Consider the following 19,806-nt stretch of genomic DNA (forward strand, 5'->3'; position numbering starts at 1 on the left):
GATGTTAGTTAGCAATGTCAGCCTTATGTAAATTATTTCCGCTGGAGATGAAGTCCTACGCGCAAATGACGAAATGTAACACAGACAGACCGTAATGCCGATCCGAATTGCCATTTTGAGCTGGCAGATTTTTAAAAAGTGAAAAAGGATACTCAGCAAGGCTATACCCATAGTTCATGCTGAAATGATAATAATGGCCAGGAAGGGATCTTTAGGATATTGATTTATGACATTTTATCATTAAAAAAATATATTTATTTATTTTTGGCTATGTTGGGTCTTTGTTGCGGTGCGCGGGCTTCACATTGCCATGGCTTCTCTTGTTGCAGAGCAGGGGCTCTAGGTGCGCAGGCTTCAGTAGTTGTGGCACGTGGGCTCAGCAGTTGTGGCTCATGGGCTCTAGAGCACAGGCTCAGTAGTTGTGGTGCATGGGCTTAGTTGCTCCACGGCACGTGGGATCTTCCCGGACCAGGGATCGAACACCTGTCCCCTGCACTGGCAGGCGGATTCTTAACCACTGCACCACCAGGGAAGTCCCTGATTTGTGATATTTTAAATGGAAAAACATAGTCACCTTTCATACTAAATCCAGAGAGCATTCATTCTGTACACAGCTGCTGGAGCCGACTTCCTTAAATGAGACTTAAGTCATGTCACGTGCTCTGCACGAGACCCGAGAATGACTGCTGGCTGTCCATGGTACCCAACAAGTTCACAGTCAACAAGTCCTCTTAGCTTTCAGAAGCAAGTTCAAAGTCAGGAGGGAAAGGGAGCCTGGCTCATAAATGGGCAGAAAACATAAGCCTCGGATCCACACGTGGGGAGATGCTTCTTTCACAGTCACTCACCACACAGGTTGGATTTGAACTTCTCTGGCGGAGGCAGCCTCACCTGGGCTTGCAGAGCCAATCCTGCCGCAGGGGGTGAGTTGCCTTGAACGTGAGCTATGGAGGGGAATGGCCTTGGCTTAGGGAAAAACGGCTTTCTATCTGGATCTGCCTGTATCTGTTCAGGGTGTGGGCACTGTTTGGGGACAGGCAGCTTCTCTGAGTTATTCACCCCTTTATTTTCCTGTGCTGTGTCCTCCGGTGGCTTCTCTGCTTGGCAGACTCCACTGGGTTCCTTACTAGGGTGACCTTAACAGGCTCCTGGAGCTGCCGGAACAAAGTGCCACGGTCTGGTGGCCTAAACAACAGAATGTTATTCTTGCATAGTTCTGGAGATTAGAAGTCCAAAACCAAGGTGTCAGCAGGGCTGTGATCTCTCTGAAGGCTCTGGAGAAGAACCCTTTACCTCCTCCTAGCTTCCCGTGGTTGTCGGCAGCCCTTGTCATTCCCTGGCTTACAGCTGCATCACTCCAGTCTCTGCCTCTGTCTTCACACGGATTTCCTCTCTGTGTGTCTCTGTGTGTATGTCCTCTTCTTATAAAGATACCATGCTTTAGGGCTTTGCTGGTGGCACAGTGGTTAAGAATCCACCTGCCAATGCAGGGGACATGGTTCGAGCCCTGGACTGGGAAGATCCCACATGCTGCGGAGCAACTAAGCCTGTGCACCACAACTACTGAGCCTGCTCTCTAGAGCCAGCAAGCCACAACTACTGAGCTCGTGACCTAGAGCCCGTGTTCCACAACAATAGAAGCCACCACAATGAGAAGCCCATGCACCACAACGAAGAGTAGCCCCCGCTCTCCACAACTAGAGAAAGCCTGCACGCAGCAACCAAGACCCAACGCCAGAAATAAATATATTTATTTAAAAAAAAAATAAAGACAACACACTTTAGATTTAGGGCCTACCCTAATTCAGTGTGACCTCATTTCTTAAAAAAAAAATTTATTGTATAGTTGATTTACAATGTTGTGTTAATTTCTGCTGTATAGCTAAGTGATTCAATTGTACACATACACATTCTTTTTCATATTCTTTTCCATTATGGTTTATCACAATCTATTGAATATAGTTTCCTGTGCTCTACAGTAGGACCCTGTTGTTTATCCATTCTATATACAATAGTTTGCACCTGCTAATCCCAAACTCCCACTCCATCCCTCTCCCACACCCCCTCCCCCTTGGCAACCACAAGTCTGTTCTCTATGTCTGTGAGTCTGTTTCTCTTTCGTAGATATGTTCATTTGTGTCGTATTTTAGATTGCACATATGAGTTATATCATATGGCATTTGCAGTATGACCTTACCTTAACTTAGCTAATTATATCTGCAAAGACCCTATTTCCAAACAGGATCACATTCTGAGGTTCTTGGTTGACACAGATTTTGGGGGACACTTATCCAACCTACTGCAGTGACCTCAACCAAAATGAGCTTGTCCGTAGGCTGAGTCAGTGTGACCTTCACTAGTGAGCCTTCAGTGTGCGGTTGGTCAACACACATTTTGGCTGAAGGTGATAATTATTCCAGCCAAAGGTTACTGGAAGGTATTTGACTACACACTGTGCAGTGAAACAATCACAGGTACACAACTGAATCAATTTCAAGGTCTAAATCACCTGATTAAGGCCATAGAAAAGTGGTTTCCCTGGAGCCATCCTTAAGCATAAAAAAGAAAAAAACTAGCACAATAACTTCATGCATAATTAAGTCCTAGGCTGATCTAACATTTTCCCAAATTTATTTTAGGACATATTTACATTTTTTTATTAAAAAATAAAGCTTTAATTGAGCAGAATTGGAACAAAGGACAAAATTAGAAAAGGGGGACAAATGAGGCGTGTGTACTGGGGACAGGGTGGGAGAGGGTGGGGCTGGGAGGAAGTGTGCAGAGATGAGGCCCACCCCCTGCCCAGCACCCCCAGCTCCAACTGCCACCAGCCCCACATGCCACCACCTCCCAGAATCCCATAATCTAGCTGTGATCACTCTTACCAACTTGTTCCTCCAACAAAATTTAAGAGATCTGCTTTTCCATTTCTATCCTCTTTTCTCAGTGATGGATAGATATTTCAGGAACAAACAGGTCAGCTTTTGAAAAATTTCATTTCCTACCCCCAAAATCAATTTTAAATGGAAAAGAACTAAGGGCTTTACATTTTCATTTTATATTTTATATGTGCTTAAATTTTTGCTATGTCAACGTGATATGCCATCTTCCTATGAAGATTCACCATGCCTTTTTAGAAAAGGCAAAGCCCATAAAAGGAAATGAAATTGAGTTATTTCTAGTGAGGTGGATGGACCTAGAGTCTGTCATACAGAATGAAGTAAGTCAGAAGGAGAAAAACAAATACCATATGCTAACACATATATATGGAATATTAAAAAAAAAAAAGGTTCTGAAGAACCTAGGGGCAGGACAGGAATAAAGATGCAGACGTAGAGAATGGACTTGAGGACACGGGGAGGGGGAAGGGTAAGCTGGGACGAAGTGGGAGAGTGGCATGGACATATATACACTACCAAATGTAAAATAGATAGCTAGTGCGAAGCAGCCGCACAGCACAGGGAGATCAACTCGGTGCTTTGTGACCACCTAGAGGGGTGGGATAGGGAGGGTGGGAGGGAGATGCAAGAGGGAAGAGACATGGGGATATATGTATACGTATAGCTCATTCACTTTGTTATAAAGCAGAAACTAACACACCATTGTAAAGCAATTATACTCCAATAAAGATGTTAAAAAAAAAAAAAAAGAAAGAAAGAAAAGGCAAAGCCAAGAGGCTCTTCTCTTTAGAATGTTCCCGGTTAGTATGTCCTGTGCTTGAGGCTGGTGGGGTGGGCACCACCATCGATATTGGTACAACACGTACTGCCAAAGAGAAGGCTCAAGAAACTGGACAGTCTTTTAAGATATTTTAATTTGTCTAAATATTGGACAATGTTAGTGTTCTAGATTTTAGCTTATTAAGGCATAGACCTTTTTTCCAACTTAAATTTCACTCTGATAAGCTTTTGAATATTTAAGAGTGGTACCATTTGCATTTATAATCTTTTTTTTTTCTTTCTGAAAAATAAAAACGTGTACTCCTTCAGAATAGTAATTGCTTACATGCCTAACCTCAGCTTCCCGCCCTGAAATGACTTAAACAAGCTTGAATACTGCTAGGAACAAACATTGAGAATAATGTTCTCCGATAATGATCTGATCAATTTACTTTTACCTACCATATGCTCCTACTGGAGTTATAAGGTACACTAGGTTAGGAAATACTATCCTTGGAAAAGAGTTTTATTTTCTTTTCCATTTCATTTTTTTTATATATTCTTGAAACTGTAGCTATAGAAACAAGCCAAAAATATTAACTCATTTTATGTCATCAGTAAAAGGATGGAGGTATCTAAGGACTGGAAAAATAATGTCAACTCTACTATCTAGAACATGCCTTAAAATTTAGTCTTAAAAGAAAAAGACACCCATCGTTCTAATTGTCAAAATTAAGATTTAAGATGGAGATGGAGAGAAGGGACTTAGGTAGGGCTTTGTGACTAACTCTGTCTGGGTTCCCTGCCATCCATACTTTGGGTCTTAGAGGAGGAGAAGGGACAGTAACAAATAAGGGGGAGGGAGAAGACAGATGACAATTAAAGGCAAAAGGGATGTTGGCTAAGTGGATGTCACTTGGTAAATGTTGAGAAGCAAATTAAAAGAACCAGCATGCTGTCCATTCATTGGTCGTGTGTTTGTTTGTGTTGCTCTAGCACAGATCTGCAATCTCATCTCACATAACATTATATTTCCCCTCAGTGTGGTATAGTGGGGATGGTCTGGATCAGGAGTCAGGATGTGGGTGAAAATACTGGCTTCACGACTTGCTACACATGAACTTTTGAACTTATAATAAATACGAGAATGAATGATGTATTCAAAGCAGAACTTCCTGGTCCTTGGAAGTCAGGAATTTTATGAATAAAAATTCTCATTTTAATTTTACATAAAAATCGTGTCTCTAGTCACAGTGTGTAAAATGATTGAATGAATATCTACTATGTTGCCAGGTCATAACTTGCAATGACTGAATGAACAAACTGCCCCCCCCCATACACTCAAACAAAACACAGGCACACAGACACACACACACACACACACACACACAGACACACACACACACACAGACAGCTCCCATCTTCAATTTCTCTGTATTTCTTGAGAAAGGAGACTTCCTATTCCAACTCAATATCAGAGATAACATCACCTGAGGACAGATACTGAATCCAACTTAACTGACATCTCACATATTAAATATATTAAATAGTGACCTCATGCTATCTTGCTTATTGTACTTTTTTTTTTTACAAAAAGTATTGTTTGACAATGAATGGTAATGAGAAAAATACAATCTCAAAACAAATTTATAAAAGGTATGATTATGTCAAGGACTAAATTATATTTAACTCCCAACAGAGGCTTTGGAGAATTTCTATAACTGAAGTATATAAAAGGAAATAATTTAAAAGAATTTTTGACAACAGAATGGTCCTTGACAATAATGCCTTAGTTTTCAAGATGGTTCCCTAATAAAGAAGATCTAAAAAAGGAAGAGAAGTTCAGTAGTAAGAAATATTTTGTACACAGTTTACTTTCTTACAGTTACTAATTTTCTTTGCCTTGACCCAGTGGAATACCCATAAATCACACCAAGGGAACTGAATTGTTTTCCGGTTGTGACAACTCACTTGGTTTATACCAAAGTAGTCACATTTCACTTCCAGAGTTTTTTAAGAATTCCTTAAACACACACACACGTGGCACACTTTGTAGAACAAGTGCAAGTTATTGTTTTCTTTTACCAGATAAACAAGGTCCTAAATCACGTGCTTATGTTTTAGCCTGATTTCATGGAATATGATAGTGATGGTTATGACACATTGGAAAAGACTTATAACATGCAACTGAGGCATTTTTATAAAATTTAGGTAACTTTCAAGAGTAACAAGAGTGTTCAGTTGGGGAATTAAGGATAAAGGAGCAGCAGCTACTCAGGGAAGGATTTTTTTTGTGGCAATGGGAGAAGTACAAGAGAGCAAATCCAACTCCAAGAAAATATTGAAGTCTCTCCTGTGTCGTGTTTGGCAAGTTCCCAAATAGAGGCAATTTTTGGACTCAGGGCCCACTGCCTGAAATCCTGGCTGAGTCCCTAGAAGGAAAAAGACCCTGTAACATATCTATGTGGCTGACAGGGTCTTGGTGCTCAGGCCTGCTGTCGGGCCTGAGCCTCTGAGATGGGAGAGCCAAGTTCAGGACATTGGACCACCAGAGACTTCCTTGCACGAAATATCAGTCGGTGACAGCTCTCCCAGAGATCTCCGTCTCAACACCAAGACCCAGCCACACCCAATGGACAGCAAGCCCCAGTGCTGGATGCCCCATGACAAACAATTAGGAAGATAGGAACAAAACACCACCCATTAGCAGAGAGGCTGTCTAAAATCATACTAAGTTCACAGACACCTCAAAACACACCATCAGACATGGCCCTGCCCACCAGAAAGACAAGATCCAGCCCCACCCAGCAGAACACAGGCTCCAGTCCCCGCCACCAGGAAGCCTGCAAAAGCCACTGAACGAACCTCACCCACTGAAGGCAGACACCAAAAACAATGGGAACTATGAACCTGCAGGCTGCAAAAAGGAGATCCCAAACAAAGTAAGGTAAATAAAATGAGAAGACAGAGAAATATGCAGCAGATGAAGGAGCAAGGTAAAACCCCACCAGACCAAACAAAGGAAGAGGAAATAGGCAGTCTACCTGAAAAAGAATTCAGAGTAATGATAGTAAGATGATCCAAAATCTTGGAAATAGAATGGAGAAAATACAGGAAACATTTAACAAGGACCTAGAAGAGCTAAAGAGCAAACAAACAATGATGAAAAACACAGTAAATGAAATTAAAAATTCTCTAGAAGGAATCAATAGCAGAGTAACTGAGGCAGAAGATCGGATAAGTGACCTGGAAGATAAAATAGTGGAAATAACTACTGCAGAGCAGAATAAAGAAAAAAGAATGAAAAGAATTCAGGACAGTCTCAGAGACTACTGGGACAACATTAAATGCACCAACATTCGAATTATAGGGGTCCCAGAAGAGGAAGAGAAAAAGAAAGGGTCTGAGAAAATATTTGAAGAGATTATACTTGAAAATATCCCTAACATGGGAAAGGAAATAGTTAATCAAGTCCAGGAAGCACAGAGAGTCCCATACAGGATAAATCCAAGGACAAACAAACCAAGACACATATTAATCAAATGATCAAAGTTAAATACAAAGAAAAAAATATTAAAAGCAGCAAGGGAAAAGCAACAAATAACATAGAAGGGAATCCCCATAAGGTTAACAGCTGATCTTTCAGCAGAAACTCTACAAGCCAGAATGGAGTGGCAGGACATATTTAAAGTGATAAAAGGGAAAAACCTACAACCAAGATTACTCTACCACGCAAGGATATCATTTAGATTCAACAGAGAAATTAAAAGCTTTACAGACAAGCAAAAGTTAAGAGAATTCCGCACCCCCAAACCAGCTTTAAAACAAATGCTAAAGGAACTTCTCTAGGCAGGAAACACAAGAGAAGGAAGAGACCTACAAAAACAAACCCAAAAGAATTAAGAAAAAGGTGAAAGGAACATACATATTGATAATTACATTAAATGTAAATGGTTTAAACACTCCAACCAAAAGACACAGACTGGCTGAATGGATACAAAAACAAGACCCATTATGACAGACATTAGACAGTATATATGCTGTCTATAATAGACCCATTTCAGACCTAGGGACACATACAGACTGAAAGTGGGGGGATGGATAAAAATATTCCATGCAAATGGAAATCAAAAGGAAGTTGGAGTAGCAATACTCATATCAGACAAGACAGACTTTAAAGACTATTTCAAGAGACAAAGAAGGACACTACATAATGATCAAGGGATCAATCCAAGAAGAAGATATAACAATTGTAAATATTTATGCACCCAACATAGGAGCACTTCAATACATATGGCAAATGCTAACAGCCATAAAAGGGGAAATCGAGAGTAACACAATCATAGTAGGGGACTTTAACACCCCACTTTCACCAATGGACAGATCATCCAAAATGAAAATAAATCAGGAAACACAACCTTTAAATGATACATTAAACAAGATGGACTTGATTGATATTTATAGATATTCCATCAAAAAAACAACAGAATACACAGTCTTCTCAAGTGCTCATGGAACATTCTCCAGGATAGATCATATCTTGGGTCACAAATCAAGCTTTGGTAAATTTAAGAAAATTGAAATCATATCAAGTTTCTTTCCTGACCACATGCCATGAGACTAGATCTCAGTTACAGGAAAAAATCTGGGAAAAAAAATAAACACAAGGAGGCTAAACAAGACACTACTTAATACCCAAGAGATCACTGAAGAAATCAAAGAGGGAATCAAAAAATACCTAAAAACAAATGACAATGAAAACACGATGACCCAAAACCTATGGGATGCAGCAAAAGCAGTTCTAAGAGGGAAGTTTATAGCAATACAATCCTACCTCAAGAAACAAGAAACATCTCAAATAAGCAACCCAGCCTTACACCTAAAGCAATTAGAGAAAGAAGAACAATAAAAGCCCAAAGTTAGCAGAAGGAAAGAAATCATAAAGATCAGATGAGAAATAAGTGAAAAAGAAATGAAAGAAACAATAACAAAGATCAATAAAACTAAAAGCTGGTTCTTTGAGAAGATAAACAAAATTGATAAACCATTAGCCAGACTCATCAAGAAAAAAATGGAGAAGACTCAGATCAACAGAATTAGAAATGAAAAAGGAGAAGTAGCAACTGACACTGCAGAAATACAAAGGATCATGAGAGATTACTACAATCATCTATATGCCAACAAAATGGACAACCTGGAAGAAATGGACAAATTCTTAGAAAAGCACAACCTTCCGAGACTGAACCAGGAAGAAATAGAAAATATAAACAGACCAATCATAAGCAATGAAACTGAAACTGTGATTAAAAATCTTCCAACAATCAAAAGCCCAGGACCAGATGGCTTCACAGGCAAATGCTATCAAACATTTAGAGAAGACCTAACACCTATCTTTCTCAAACGCTTCCCAAATATAGCAGAGGGAAGAACATTCCCAAACTCATTCTACAAGGCCACCATCACCCTGATACCAAAACCAGACAAAGATGTTACAAAAAAAGAAAAGTACAGTCCAATATCACTGATGAACATAGATGCAAAACTCCACAACATAATACTAGCAAACAGAATCCAGCAGCACATTAAAAGGATCATACACCATGATCAAGTGGGATTTGCCCCAGGAATGCAAGGATTCTTCAATGTACGCAAATCAATCAATGTGATACAGCATATTAACAAACTGAAGGAGAAAAACCATATGATCATCTCAATAGATGCAGAAAAAGCTTTCCACAAAATTCTACACCCACTTATGATAAAAACCCTCCAGAAAGTAGGCATAGAGGGAACCAACCTCAACATAATAAAGGCCATATGTGACAAACCCACAGCCAACATCGTTCTCAATGGTGAAACTGAAACCATTTTCTCTAAGATCAGGAACAAGACAAGGTTGCCCAGACTCATTGCTACTATTCAACATAGTTTTGGAAGTTTTAGCCACAGCTATCAGAGAAGAAAAAGAACTGAAAGGAGTACACATCAGAAAAGAAGAAGTAAAACTGTCACTGTTTGCAGATGACATGATACTATACATAGAGAATCCTAAAGATGCTAGCAGAAAACTATTAGGACTAATCAATGAATTTGGTAAAGTAGCAGGATACAAAATTAATGCTCAGAAATCGCTTGCATCCCTACACACTAACGACAAAAAATCTGAAAGAGAAATCAAAGAAACACTCCCATTTACCATTGCAGCAAAAAGAATAAAATATCTAGGATTAACCCACCTAAGGAGACAAAAGACCTATATGCAGAACTATAAGACACTGATGAAAGAAATTAAAGATGATACAAACAGATGGAGAGTAATACCATATTCTTGGATTGCAAAAATCAACATTGTGAAAATGACTATACTACCCAAAGCAATCTACAGATTCAATGCAATCCCTATAAAACTACCAATGGCATTTTTCACAGAATTAGAACAAAAATTTTCACGATTTGTATGGAAACACAAAACACCCCAAATAGCCAAAGCAATCTTGAGAAAGAAAAACAGAGCTGGAGGAATCAGTCTCCCTGACTTCAGACTATATTACAAAGCTACAGTAATCAAGACAGTATGGTACTGGCAGAAAAACAGAAATATAGGTCAGTGGAACAGGATAGAAAGCCCAGAGATAAACTCACACACATGTGGTCACCTTATCTTTCATAAAGGAGGCAAGAATATACAATGGAGAATAGCCAGTCTCATCAATAAGTGGTGCTGGGAAAACTGGACAGCTACATGTAAAAGAATGAAACTAGAACACTCCCTAACACCAAACACAAAAATAAACTCAAAATGGATCAAAGACCTAAATGTAAGGCCAGACACTATAAAACTCTTAGAGGAAAAAATAGGCAAAACACTCTATGACATAAATCACAGCAAGATCCTTTTTGACCCACCTCCTAGAGAAATGGAAATAAATACGAAACTAAAAAATGGGACCTAATGAAATTGAAAAGCTTTTTCACAGCAAAGGAAGCCATAAACAAGATGAAAGGACAACCCTCATAATGGGAGAAAATATTTGCAAACGAAGCAATGGACAAAGGATTAATCTCCAAAATATACAAGCAGCCCATTTAGCTCAATATCAAAAAAGCAAACAACCCAATCCAAAAATGGGCAGAAGACCTAAATAGACATTTCTCCAAAGAAGATACACAGATTGGCAACAAACACATGAAAGGATGCTCAACATCACTAATCATTAGAGAAACGCAAATCAAAACTACAATAAGGTATCACCTCACACCAGTAAGAATGGCCATCATCAAAAAATCTACAAACAATAAATGCTGGAGATGGTGTGGAGAAAAGGGAACCCTCTTTCACTGTTGGTGGGAACGTAAATTGATACAGCCATTATGGAGAACAATATGGAGGTTCCTTAAAAAACTAAAAATAGAACTACCATACGACCCAGCAATCCCACTACTGGGCATATACCCTGAGAAAACCATAATTCAAAAAGAGACATGTACCACAATGTTCATTGCGGCACTATTTACAATAGCCAGGACATGGAAGCAACCTAAGTGTCCATCGACAGATGAATGGATAAAGAAAAGGAGGCACATATATACAATGGAATATTACTCAGCCACAAAAAGAAAGGAAATTTAACTATTTGTAGTTAGATGGATGGACCTAGAGTCTGTCATACAGAGTGAAGTAAGTCAGAAAGAGAACAATAAATACCGTATGCTAACCCATATATATGGAATCTAAGAAAAAAAGAAAAAATGGTTCTGATGAACGTAGGGGCAGGACAGGAATAAAGACACAGACCTACTAGAGAATGGACTTGAGGACACAGGGAGTGGGAAGGGGAAGCTTGGACAAAGTGAGAGAGTAGCATTGACATATATACACTACCAAATATAAAATAGATAGCTAGTGGGAAGCAGCTGCATAGCACAGGGAGATCAGCTCGGTGTTTTGTGACCACCTAGTGGGGTGGGATAGGGAGGGTGGGAGGGAGACTCAAGAGGGAGGGGATATGGGGATATATTTATACTTATAGATGATTAATTTTGTCATACAGTAGAAACTAACACAACATTTTAAGCAATTATACTCCAATAAAGATGTTAAAAAAAAGAGTAGAAAGATATGTAGACATTGGGAGGAAATGTATAAAAATGCTAACGATGGTTATCTCTGGGGGGTGAGATTATGGGTGACTGTTAATTATTAGTTTATGCTTGCATGTATTTCTAGTAGTCAGCAATAAACATGTATTGCTTATAAAATTTGAAAAAAAAACAATAAATGTCTTTAAAAGTGAAAAAAAAGAGTAAAGCTATAAATTAATGGACCAGATCAAGGTATGCAAATATTACACAAACCCGCTATACCATCTTCTTGTACAAAAATCACTGTATCATTTTTCATATAAATATATATATTTAATACATAAAAATGACTAGAAGAACAAGTGCTGTGAGTTTATGTTCTGCTTTCAGAAGCACCAAAGACATGGACATATATACACTACCAAACGTAAAATAGATAGCTAGTGGGAAGCAGCCGCATAGCACAGGGAGATCAGCTAGGTGCTTTGTGACCACCTAGAGGGGTGGGATAGGGAGGGTGGGAGGGAGGGAGACGCAAGAGGGAAGAGATATGGGAACATATGTATAACTGATTCACTTTGTTATAAAGCAGAAACTAACACACCATTGTAAAGCAATTATACTCCAATAAAGACGTAACAAAATAAAATAAAATAAATTTAAAAAAAGAGAAGCACCAAAGAACCAAATTCTTTCCAAATATTGTGATAGAAAAAAAATTGTTCCCTGCAAAGGTATAAGCCCAGATCTGATTTATAAATTGAGATGATCTGGTTATTAATGTACATTTTAAAGACTATATTGAAATCATTTCTGCAGTTCCAGGAGGACTTTTGCTGAGTCTACTGCATTATCCATAATTTAGCCTAGTTATGTGTGTTTGAAATCCTTTTGTTTTTGGGGATTTGATTTATTAAACCTCAGTTACATACAAATAATGGCATGTGCCGTAAAACTCCTCTAACGTTTGATAAGATAACGGAGCTGCCATTTTAATAAGAATAGTATGACTAAAAGGAAGAAAAACATTCCAAGATAAAAAGCAGAACTACAACAGCTATGGAGAGAGTTCTCATAGCCACAAATCAGTGGTGGTTAAATTAATTGAATGGAACAAAATATTGATATTTACAGTTGTCTACAGGAAGTCCCTTAGAAATGAAGCCTGCAGGGCAGCCCATCAATTCACAGCTCTGTTCTTAATGTCACCTCTCCCCTCCCTACCCGCTTCTACACTGTCCTGTAAAATTGCTCCCAGACATAGCTGACCATTGTGTTCTCTTGGTCAAAGCTTCGCCATAGCTCTCTGTTCCTCACAGACTCAAGTCTATTCTTCTTAGCTCTGCTTTGAACGCCCTTTATCACCTGGAATGAAACAACTAAACAAGCTGCACTTCCTAAAGTCTGCTAGTTTTGTAGACTGCCTGCAGATGCTGGAGTTAGTTCTCCCATGTCAGCGTCAGGGTGTTCCTGCTGTTCCTCTGGCCTCGAGCATCTCCCAGAGCATTGACTGGTGATGCCCTTTCTCTGCTTGACCCCAGTCTCACCTGGTTCTTGAAACGTTTCGTGACCACACTCACTGAGTTAGCCACTCCCTTCCCAGGTTTTCCTTCTATACTATCCTAATCACAGCTTTATATTATACTAAGATATAACACTAGGACTCATTGTATGGGTACCACCGTCTTCCACTAGAGGAGGAGTTTCTGAAGGGCAGAAGAGGTTGCCATGTTTATTTCAGCCTCCCTGCCCTTCCCTGGCACACAGCAGGCACTTAGCAAATGCTCATGGATCAAACTGCTGAAAAGCAGGAACAGCATACATAGTAATTTCTTTACGGTAAATAAAGATCTAGGTTTTGTTGAAAGAATTAAGAATGTAACTACAACCTCACGTACTAATATGTAGAATCTTCCATCATGATATAAATATTTACGACTGTTTTGGTGTGTTTCCAACTTGGTTCTAAGTAAATGGTAATAGTAGAAATTTCTTGAAATCTTTTATCTGCTGAGTCTTTATTTGATAAGTTCATTTTGGCCCCTTCCCAAGGCTATTTTCTTCCTCTCTTAGTCCAACCTGTTCATTAATGTAGACTGATTCATAAACACATTTAAATAAGAGAGAAAAAATTATATTTCTTTTTGTGAGAAGGGAAGTGTAACCGAGCAGGACACTGTAAGGTCTTCCCGGAATAGACTCCCACCCATGTCGTCCACCTGCCTGTTGTCTGTAGAAAAACTTTAGCCAAAGAATACATTGAATCAGAGAAGGGAGAAAAAATGCAAAAAGAAAAGAAAACAGGCAAGCAAGACAAAATAATAATACTTTAGCCATTAAACAAAGTCAAGTACCTTTAGTTCTTCCCCAAGGACTATAGATGATATTCTGAGCCATGTCCTTTGAGCTGTTTTGCAGATACTGAAACGCCCACCAGGTGGGAGAAGTTAATTGTACGCTGCCCACAAAGCACATAGACCCCAGACCAGTTGGAACCAGAAAGTTGATGATGCTAACTCCCAGTTACCTCACCACCAACCAATCAGAGGAATGTCCATGAGCTGATCACACCCCGCTCATTGAACACCATAAGACCCCTCACTGCCCCCTCCCGTGTGGGACACACTGTCTTGAGGGCAGTAGCCCGCTGTGGTCCCCTTGGCCTGGCAAAGAAATAAAGCTATTTCTTTCTACCTCACCCAAAACTCTGTCTCTGCGTTTCTATTTGGCACCAGTGAACAAAGGCCAAGTTTTGGCAACAGAAGGAGTTTAATGAATTAAGAGGGAAGTGAAATATTCATATTTTGATAGATCTTGCTTTGTCATTCACATGATAAACTCTGAAAAGTGGGAAAACCCTAAACTTGGTTTCAACTGGACTAAAAAAAAACGATTAGGCTACATGAAACACTTTCTAAATCAGATGTCCTCCTTTTTGCTTCCTGTGATGTGGTCAATCCTGGCTGGCAGCAGAAGCAGCACCGCTCAAGCCTCTGTGTGTGTGAACTTGGCCAGATGACCTGCAAAGGGGACCGGTGAACTGACACTAGTCTGGTTTCTTCATCTGACTTTTCATCAAATGAAGCTGAATGCTCGTGTATCAGTATCCTTCATCCTTATGTCAAACATCCTGAATATATAATTATGTTACTATATTATTCAGAGAGAATTTTAACTGATGGAACTTAGCAGATCTTTACAGACTATATGTATACAATTGATTGAGACACTTCCTTCCACAATCTTCATTAGGAACAATGACACTCTTTACAAGTCAAGGATGTTAAGAAAGGAAAATTACTTGTAACAGCTGCATATAACTGAAATAGAAAAATCAGGTAAGAAGGGTCAGGAGTGCTTATAGTTTTAGCTTTGGAAGAGTTATATTTCTGCTGGTGGGGCAGGAGGTTTCTGAAAGATAATAGAATTTAAGAGGTTATAAGATGGACGTCTCAAAAGTGGGGTTTAGAAAACTGTAAACTTGACTTATGGAGGAGCCTATCCAGAGAAATCATGCCAAAAGATCATTATTTCATGACCTTGAGGAAAAGCAAAATTGTCAGAGGGTTTCCTATTCCTGCCCATGAATGCACACTGATATTTATGGAGGCCAACTCTCTTTATCTCCCTTTATGCATGCCCCATTCACACAAACACACACACCCCTCTCAAGACTGCAGGCTGAGAGCACTGTTGTAAATATACATGAGATCGTTATTATTAATGTCACCAAGGTGATTCTGTTCCTTCTCCAGGAGAGACTGGTTCTTATACCTAGAAACTGATCAACTGTAAGAGAAATGGCAGCTTTGAGGCAGCCATGCTGAAGCAATTCTGTACATTTTACTTTTGAAATAGAGATTATTTGACGAGGTATTTTCAATCACACCCATCCTATCATTAAGTTTAACCGGCAGAGATTTCCCACTTTGGTACAACGTACAACATCCTTGGGAACACAGTTTCTAGAGTCTGGAAGAAGTATACATTGATTATTACATTCTTTTCTGAGAGCAAAAACTAAACAAAACATCTAAAACATCTCAAGAGATTTCCGGGTGATGAGTTTTGTAAGAAGGCATTGGGAGATAATTAGAATACATTTGCTACTTTTATTATTTTAAAAAGACATTTCACACCACAGTCCTTATTAAAGAGCTATTTTCAAGAAACACAGGCTCTTGCAGTCACACTGAAAATTTTTAAAAAATAAAAATAGCTACTGGAGACAGTCAACTAGATCTCTATGTATTTGTCATAGACTCTTCTTCTAACCAATTGGTCTGCCTGGTTATTCAAGATGCATAATATATCACAGCAGGGAAATGACTGTTAACTATTGTTTTCAATCAAAGAAAACTATTTTTGGTTGGAATGAAAATGTTTATTTCTTTGCCTAAGGCCTAAGAAAACATGTTAAATAAGTCAAATACTGGGGTAGGTAGAGGACAGTGGAAGACGCATATACGTCTTCAGTACCTCGTTAGAAATGATCTTCACCAGCTTCTTGCACTGCTGCCGTATCAGTATTCCAAAACGCTCTGATCCTTAGCAAAACAGCAATTAAAGTTACAGAAACAAAAAGCACCCGTTGACAGAGGGAGGTAGCAACAACACGGGACTCACCTTAGGCATCCAGTGGCATTTCGCAGCACCTGTGAGGAATGCAGCTGTATTTTCCGATCGTCCTGAAGAGGTGAATTTTCCCAGCCTGAGTGGGGGATGATCACGGCATTGGTCAACACGGCCAGGGTGTCCTGTATGATTGGCATTTTGAGTGCATCGCAAGACGAAAGGTTCCAAAGGACTCCTGCAAGATACACACAAACAGAGCTTTTGGACGGCCACTGTTTTCCCCAGTTAAAAGCACAGGCAGGAGAGACAAAGATGGTGTAAGCACGTGTGCTAGGGCGTGCCCTTCATTTTAGACCATCTGTGTGAAGCCATTACAAACGTGCTGTGAAAATCTGACAAGTACGCAGAGGAACTGTAACATGATTATCTTGGTTCCATCGTGGAGAGTAACTGAGGTTGAGAGCGCTGATGGAATTGAGGATACCAACCAGGCTTCCATCCACAATTAGTACAATGGACCCAAGTACCCAAATTCTAACCAAGACCAAAGAGCTGTGAAAGTTATCTGAAATGGGCTATTAAGACATCTGAAATAGACTAGTGAGACATCTTTGTTTTATCCAGGACCTCAATATGCACCTGTGGTCTGTTTGATTCACTTAGTTTCCATATAGAACCAGCCATCATTGTACAGGACCTTTCAAGAATCGAGTATCAGGTCTGATGATAACAAGCCCAACACGAAATGTAAATTTAGTGTCACTTGTGACCGTTCTGTAAGCTTTTCTCTGAAAACGATGTTCATGGAGGGCCTACAGATTGTTAACAACAAAGAAAGCAGGAGAAAGGGGAGGGCGTGTCAACAATAGACAGAGACTTTAAACTGGGATTCACTTTAGAAAAGGCCTTAAGAATTACATATACATTATAATATCATTTGAAGATGCTTTTAAAATAATTACTTTTTGTTGTTCAAAGTTGTACACCTAAAGGTAAAAAAAAACTACAACAAAGAATAATATTCTCTTTTCGTATGAAAGAAAAACTGCATTTTCCTCAAGACTAACCTAAATAGACACCATCACTTCAGATACTGAGAATAAAATATCATAGTCATCTTTAGAAACACAACTTCCACTTTACTTGTTTAATAAGCTTTCAATAGATTTTAAAATGACGTTGTGTTTCATTTACCATGTTATGAATAAACAGAACTCACTTATTTCTGAAATTTGTTTTATTAGTTTCTTGCATTGCACATGTTGAACTATCCAAAGGCATTAATAACACTAACCTGAAAGTTAATGATATTTGCTTGTTAATAACTAAAATAACAGTTTTAAATCAGTTCTATAAAAAATGTGACTTTAGAGACAAACTTTTCCACTGGTCTTTCAAAAGAACATTTGCTGGGAATTTTATTTAGGTAAATGCAAAGGAAACAATATGGTTTTGGTGCTGAGAATGTATAAATCAGTCCTTCAGTACAGAGGATTGGACTGAGGGAGAATCCTGCCTGCCTGTTTTTGTAAATAAAGTTTTATTGGAACATGGCCCTGCCTGTTCACTTACATATTATCTATGGCTGCCTCTGTCCTACACGGGAAAAGCTTGAGATTTTGTGACAGAGACAGTATGGCTCACAAGCCTAAACAATTTACTGTCTGGCCTTTTACAGAAAAATCTTGGGCACCTCTGTGTTAGTATGTGGATCATTTTCTACACATTTCTGTGTGTGTGTTTACCTTGCCATTAGAACCCTAAATTGACTGTATAAAAAAATGCTTATTGGTACACAGAAGTTGCTCAAAATATATTCTGACTTGGACAGATGTGAAATGCTAGTATTATCATATGCATTTATTTTGAATTAAATAATATATGAAGCTTTATTTTTATTCATCCCATTAGGAAACGTTTTACAGAATTTTGGGTAATCAAAATAATCAAAATGAATACTTTCATTCACTTGTAGTCTAACAACAGTATTCCTTTTCCTAGTAAAATAATCAGTTTTCAGCTTAAAAAAAGCACATTTAGGACTTCTCTGGTGGTGCAGTGGTTAAGAATCCACCTGCCAATGCAGGGAACACAGGTTCGAGCCCTGGTCTGGGAAGAGCCCATATGCCTTGGAGCAACTAAGCCCGTGTGCCACAACTACTGAGTCCATGCACCGTAACTACTGAAGCCCGTGCGCCTAGAGCCCTTGCTCTGCAACAAGAGAAGCCACCATGATGAGAAGCCCGTGCATCGCAATGAAGAGTAGCCACCGCTGGCTGCCAGCGTGCAACAACAAAGACCCAAGGCAGCCAAAAAAAAAAAAAGTTTGTTAAAAAAAAAACACATTTAAATGAAATTACTATTTACACCATATTTGAGGATAACTTTTAAAAATATCACATTAAAGGGTTTTTGTCTGTTTTTCTTTTTTTAACTAAGGTATAGTTGACTTACAATATTTGCATTAGTTTCAGGTGTACATCAAAGTGATTCACTTATATATATATTTTTTCTGATTCTTTTCCATTATAGGTTATTCTGTTTTTCTAAGTACACAACACACCTATGCAGACACAAAATGATTTTTTTTCATTCCTAAATCCTGATTTGAAAATGCCAATACATGAAAACTGAGGCTTGTAAGTGTTTTAAAATATGGGTGGCATATTTTGCTGTAAAATACATTTCCTCTAAAGACTAAATAGTAAAAGACTTTTGCATTTCTCCATGCAATGAATTTAAAAGAATCTAAAGGCATTCTATGATAATAAAACAATTTTTACTGTTTCCTAACAAACAGAAAAGAGGTAGGAAAGGAAAGGGGGGAAATCAAGAAAAGGTAAAGGCCTAATCTAATATCTGACGAGAAGTGAAAAGGATGGGAAAGAAGATGGCCTTTCAGGTAACTCTTTATCGGGCTGTTCTCTGCATTACCTTTCTCATTAATTCATCAATTAGTGTAACCTAATTCCGAATCAGGCATGGAGAGAAGTTTCCTATTCACATTCCCTCTGCCTTTCCAGACGGCTCCATCTGTGTTTCACATTCCAATGAACTTACCACAGTACTTGACCCAAATCTCTGAACTTTCTATCCCAGTTTCTATCTGCAGCCCACGTGTGCTTCCTGGACTTACAAGAAACGCAGCGGATCTCTGGTCAGGGGCATTTTTACCACGTCTGCCTGGATGAGGACTTGGTCAAGTGGATGCAACATGGCAGAATTTCTTTTGGGGGAATTCAGCAAACCAGTTAGTTGCAGGGTGCCCTCCAAACCTGGAGTTTTGGTTAGATTATCTGGACACAGAGACAAGCTTGAGTGTAGAATCAGCAGTCTCTGGGGACGCTGAGATAAACGTCTGGCAGGAGTCAAAAGTGGGAAACAGCTGGGAAGCCTACACCTGTCTTGCCAGACACACACACACACACACACACACACACACACACACACACACTCACATCTACGCATACACATTCACACACTCACATAC

The 19,806-nt window shown here is 39.1% G+C and overlaps 1 protein-coding gene across 1 annotated transcript in view; it reads right to left on the reverse strand.

Annotated features, from left to right (window-relative positions):
• Positions 1 to 19,806, reverse strand: part of CTNND2 (catenin delta 2) — a 935,284-nt gene that overhangs the window by 167,801 nt on the left and 747,677 nt on the right. The window contains exon 12 of the mRNA XM_079915963.1: positions 16,368 to 16,551. Within this exon, the coding sequence (XP_079772089.1) occupies positions 16,368 to 16,551 (184 nt within the window). The remainder of the gene's footprint in view (positions 1 to 16,367; positions 16,552 to 19,806) is intronic.

The sequence above is a fragment of the Stenella coeruleoalba genome, assembly GCF_951394435.1.
Source record: "Stenella coeruleoalba genome assembly, chromosome: 3".
In the NCBI taxonomy this organism is placed as follows: domain Eukaryota; kingdom Metazoa; phylum Chordata; class Mammalia; order Artiodactyla; family Delphinidae; genus Stenella; species Stenella coeruleoalba.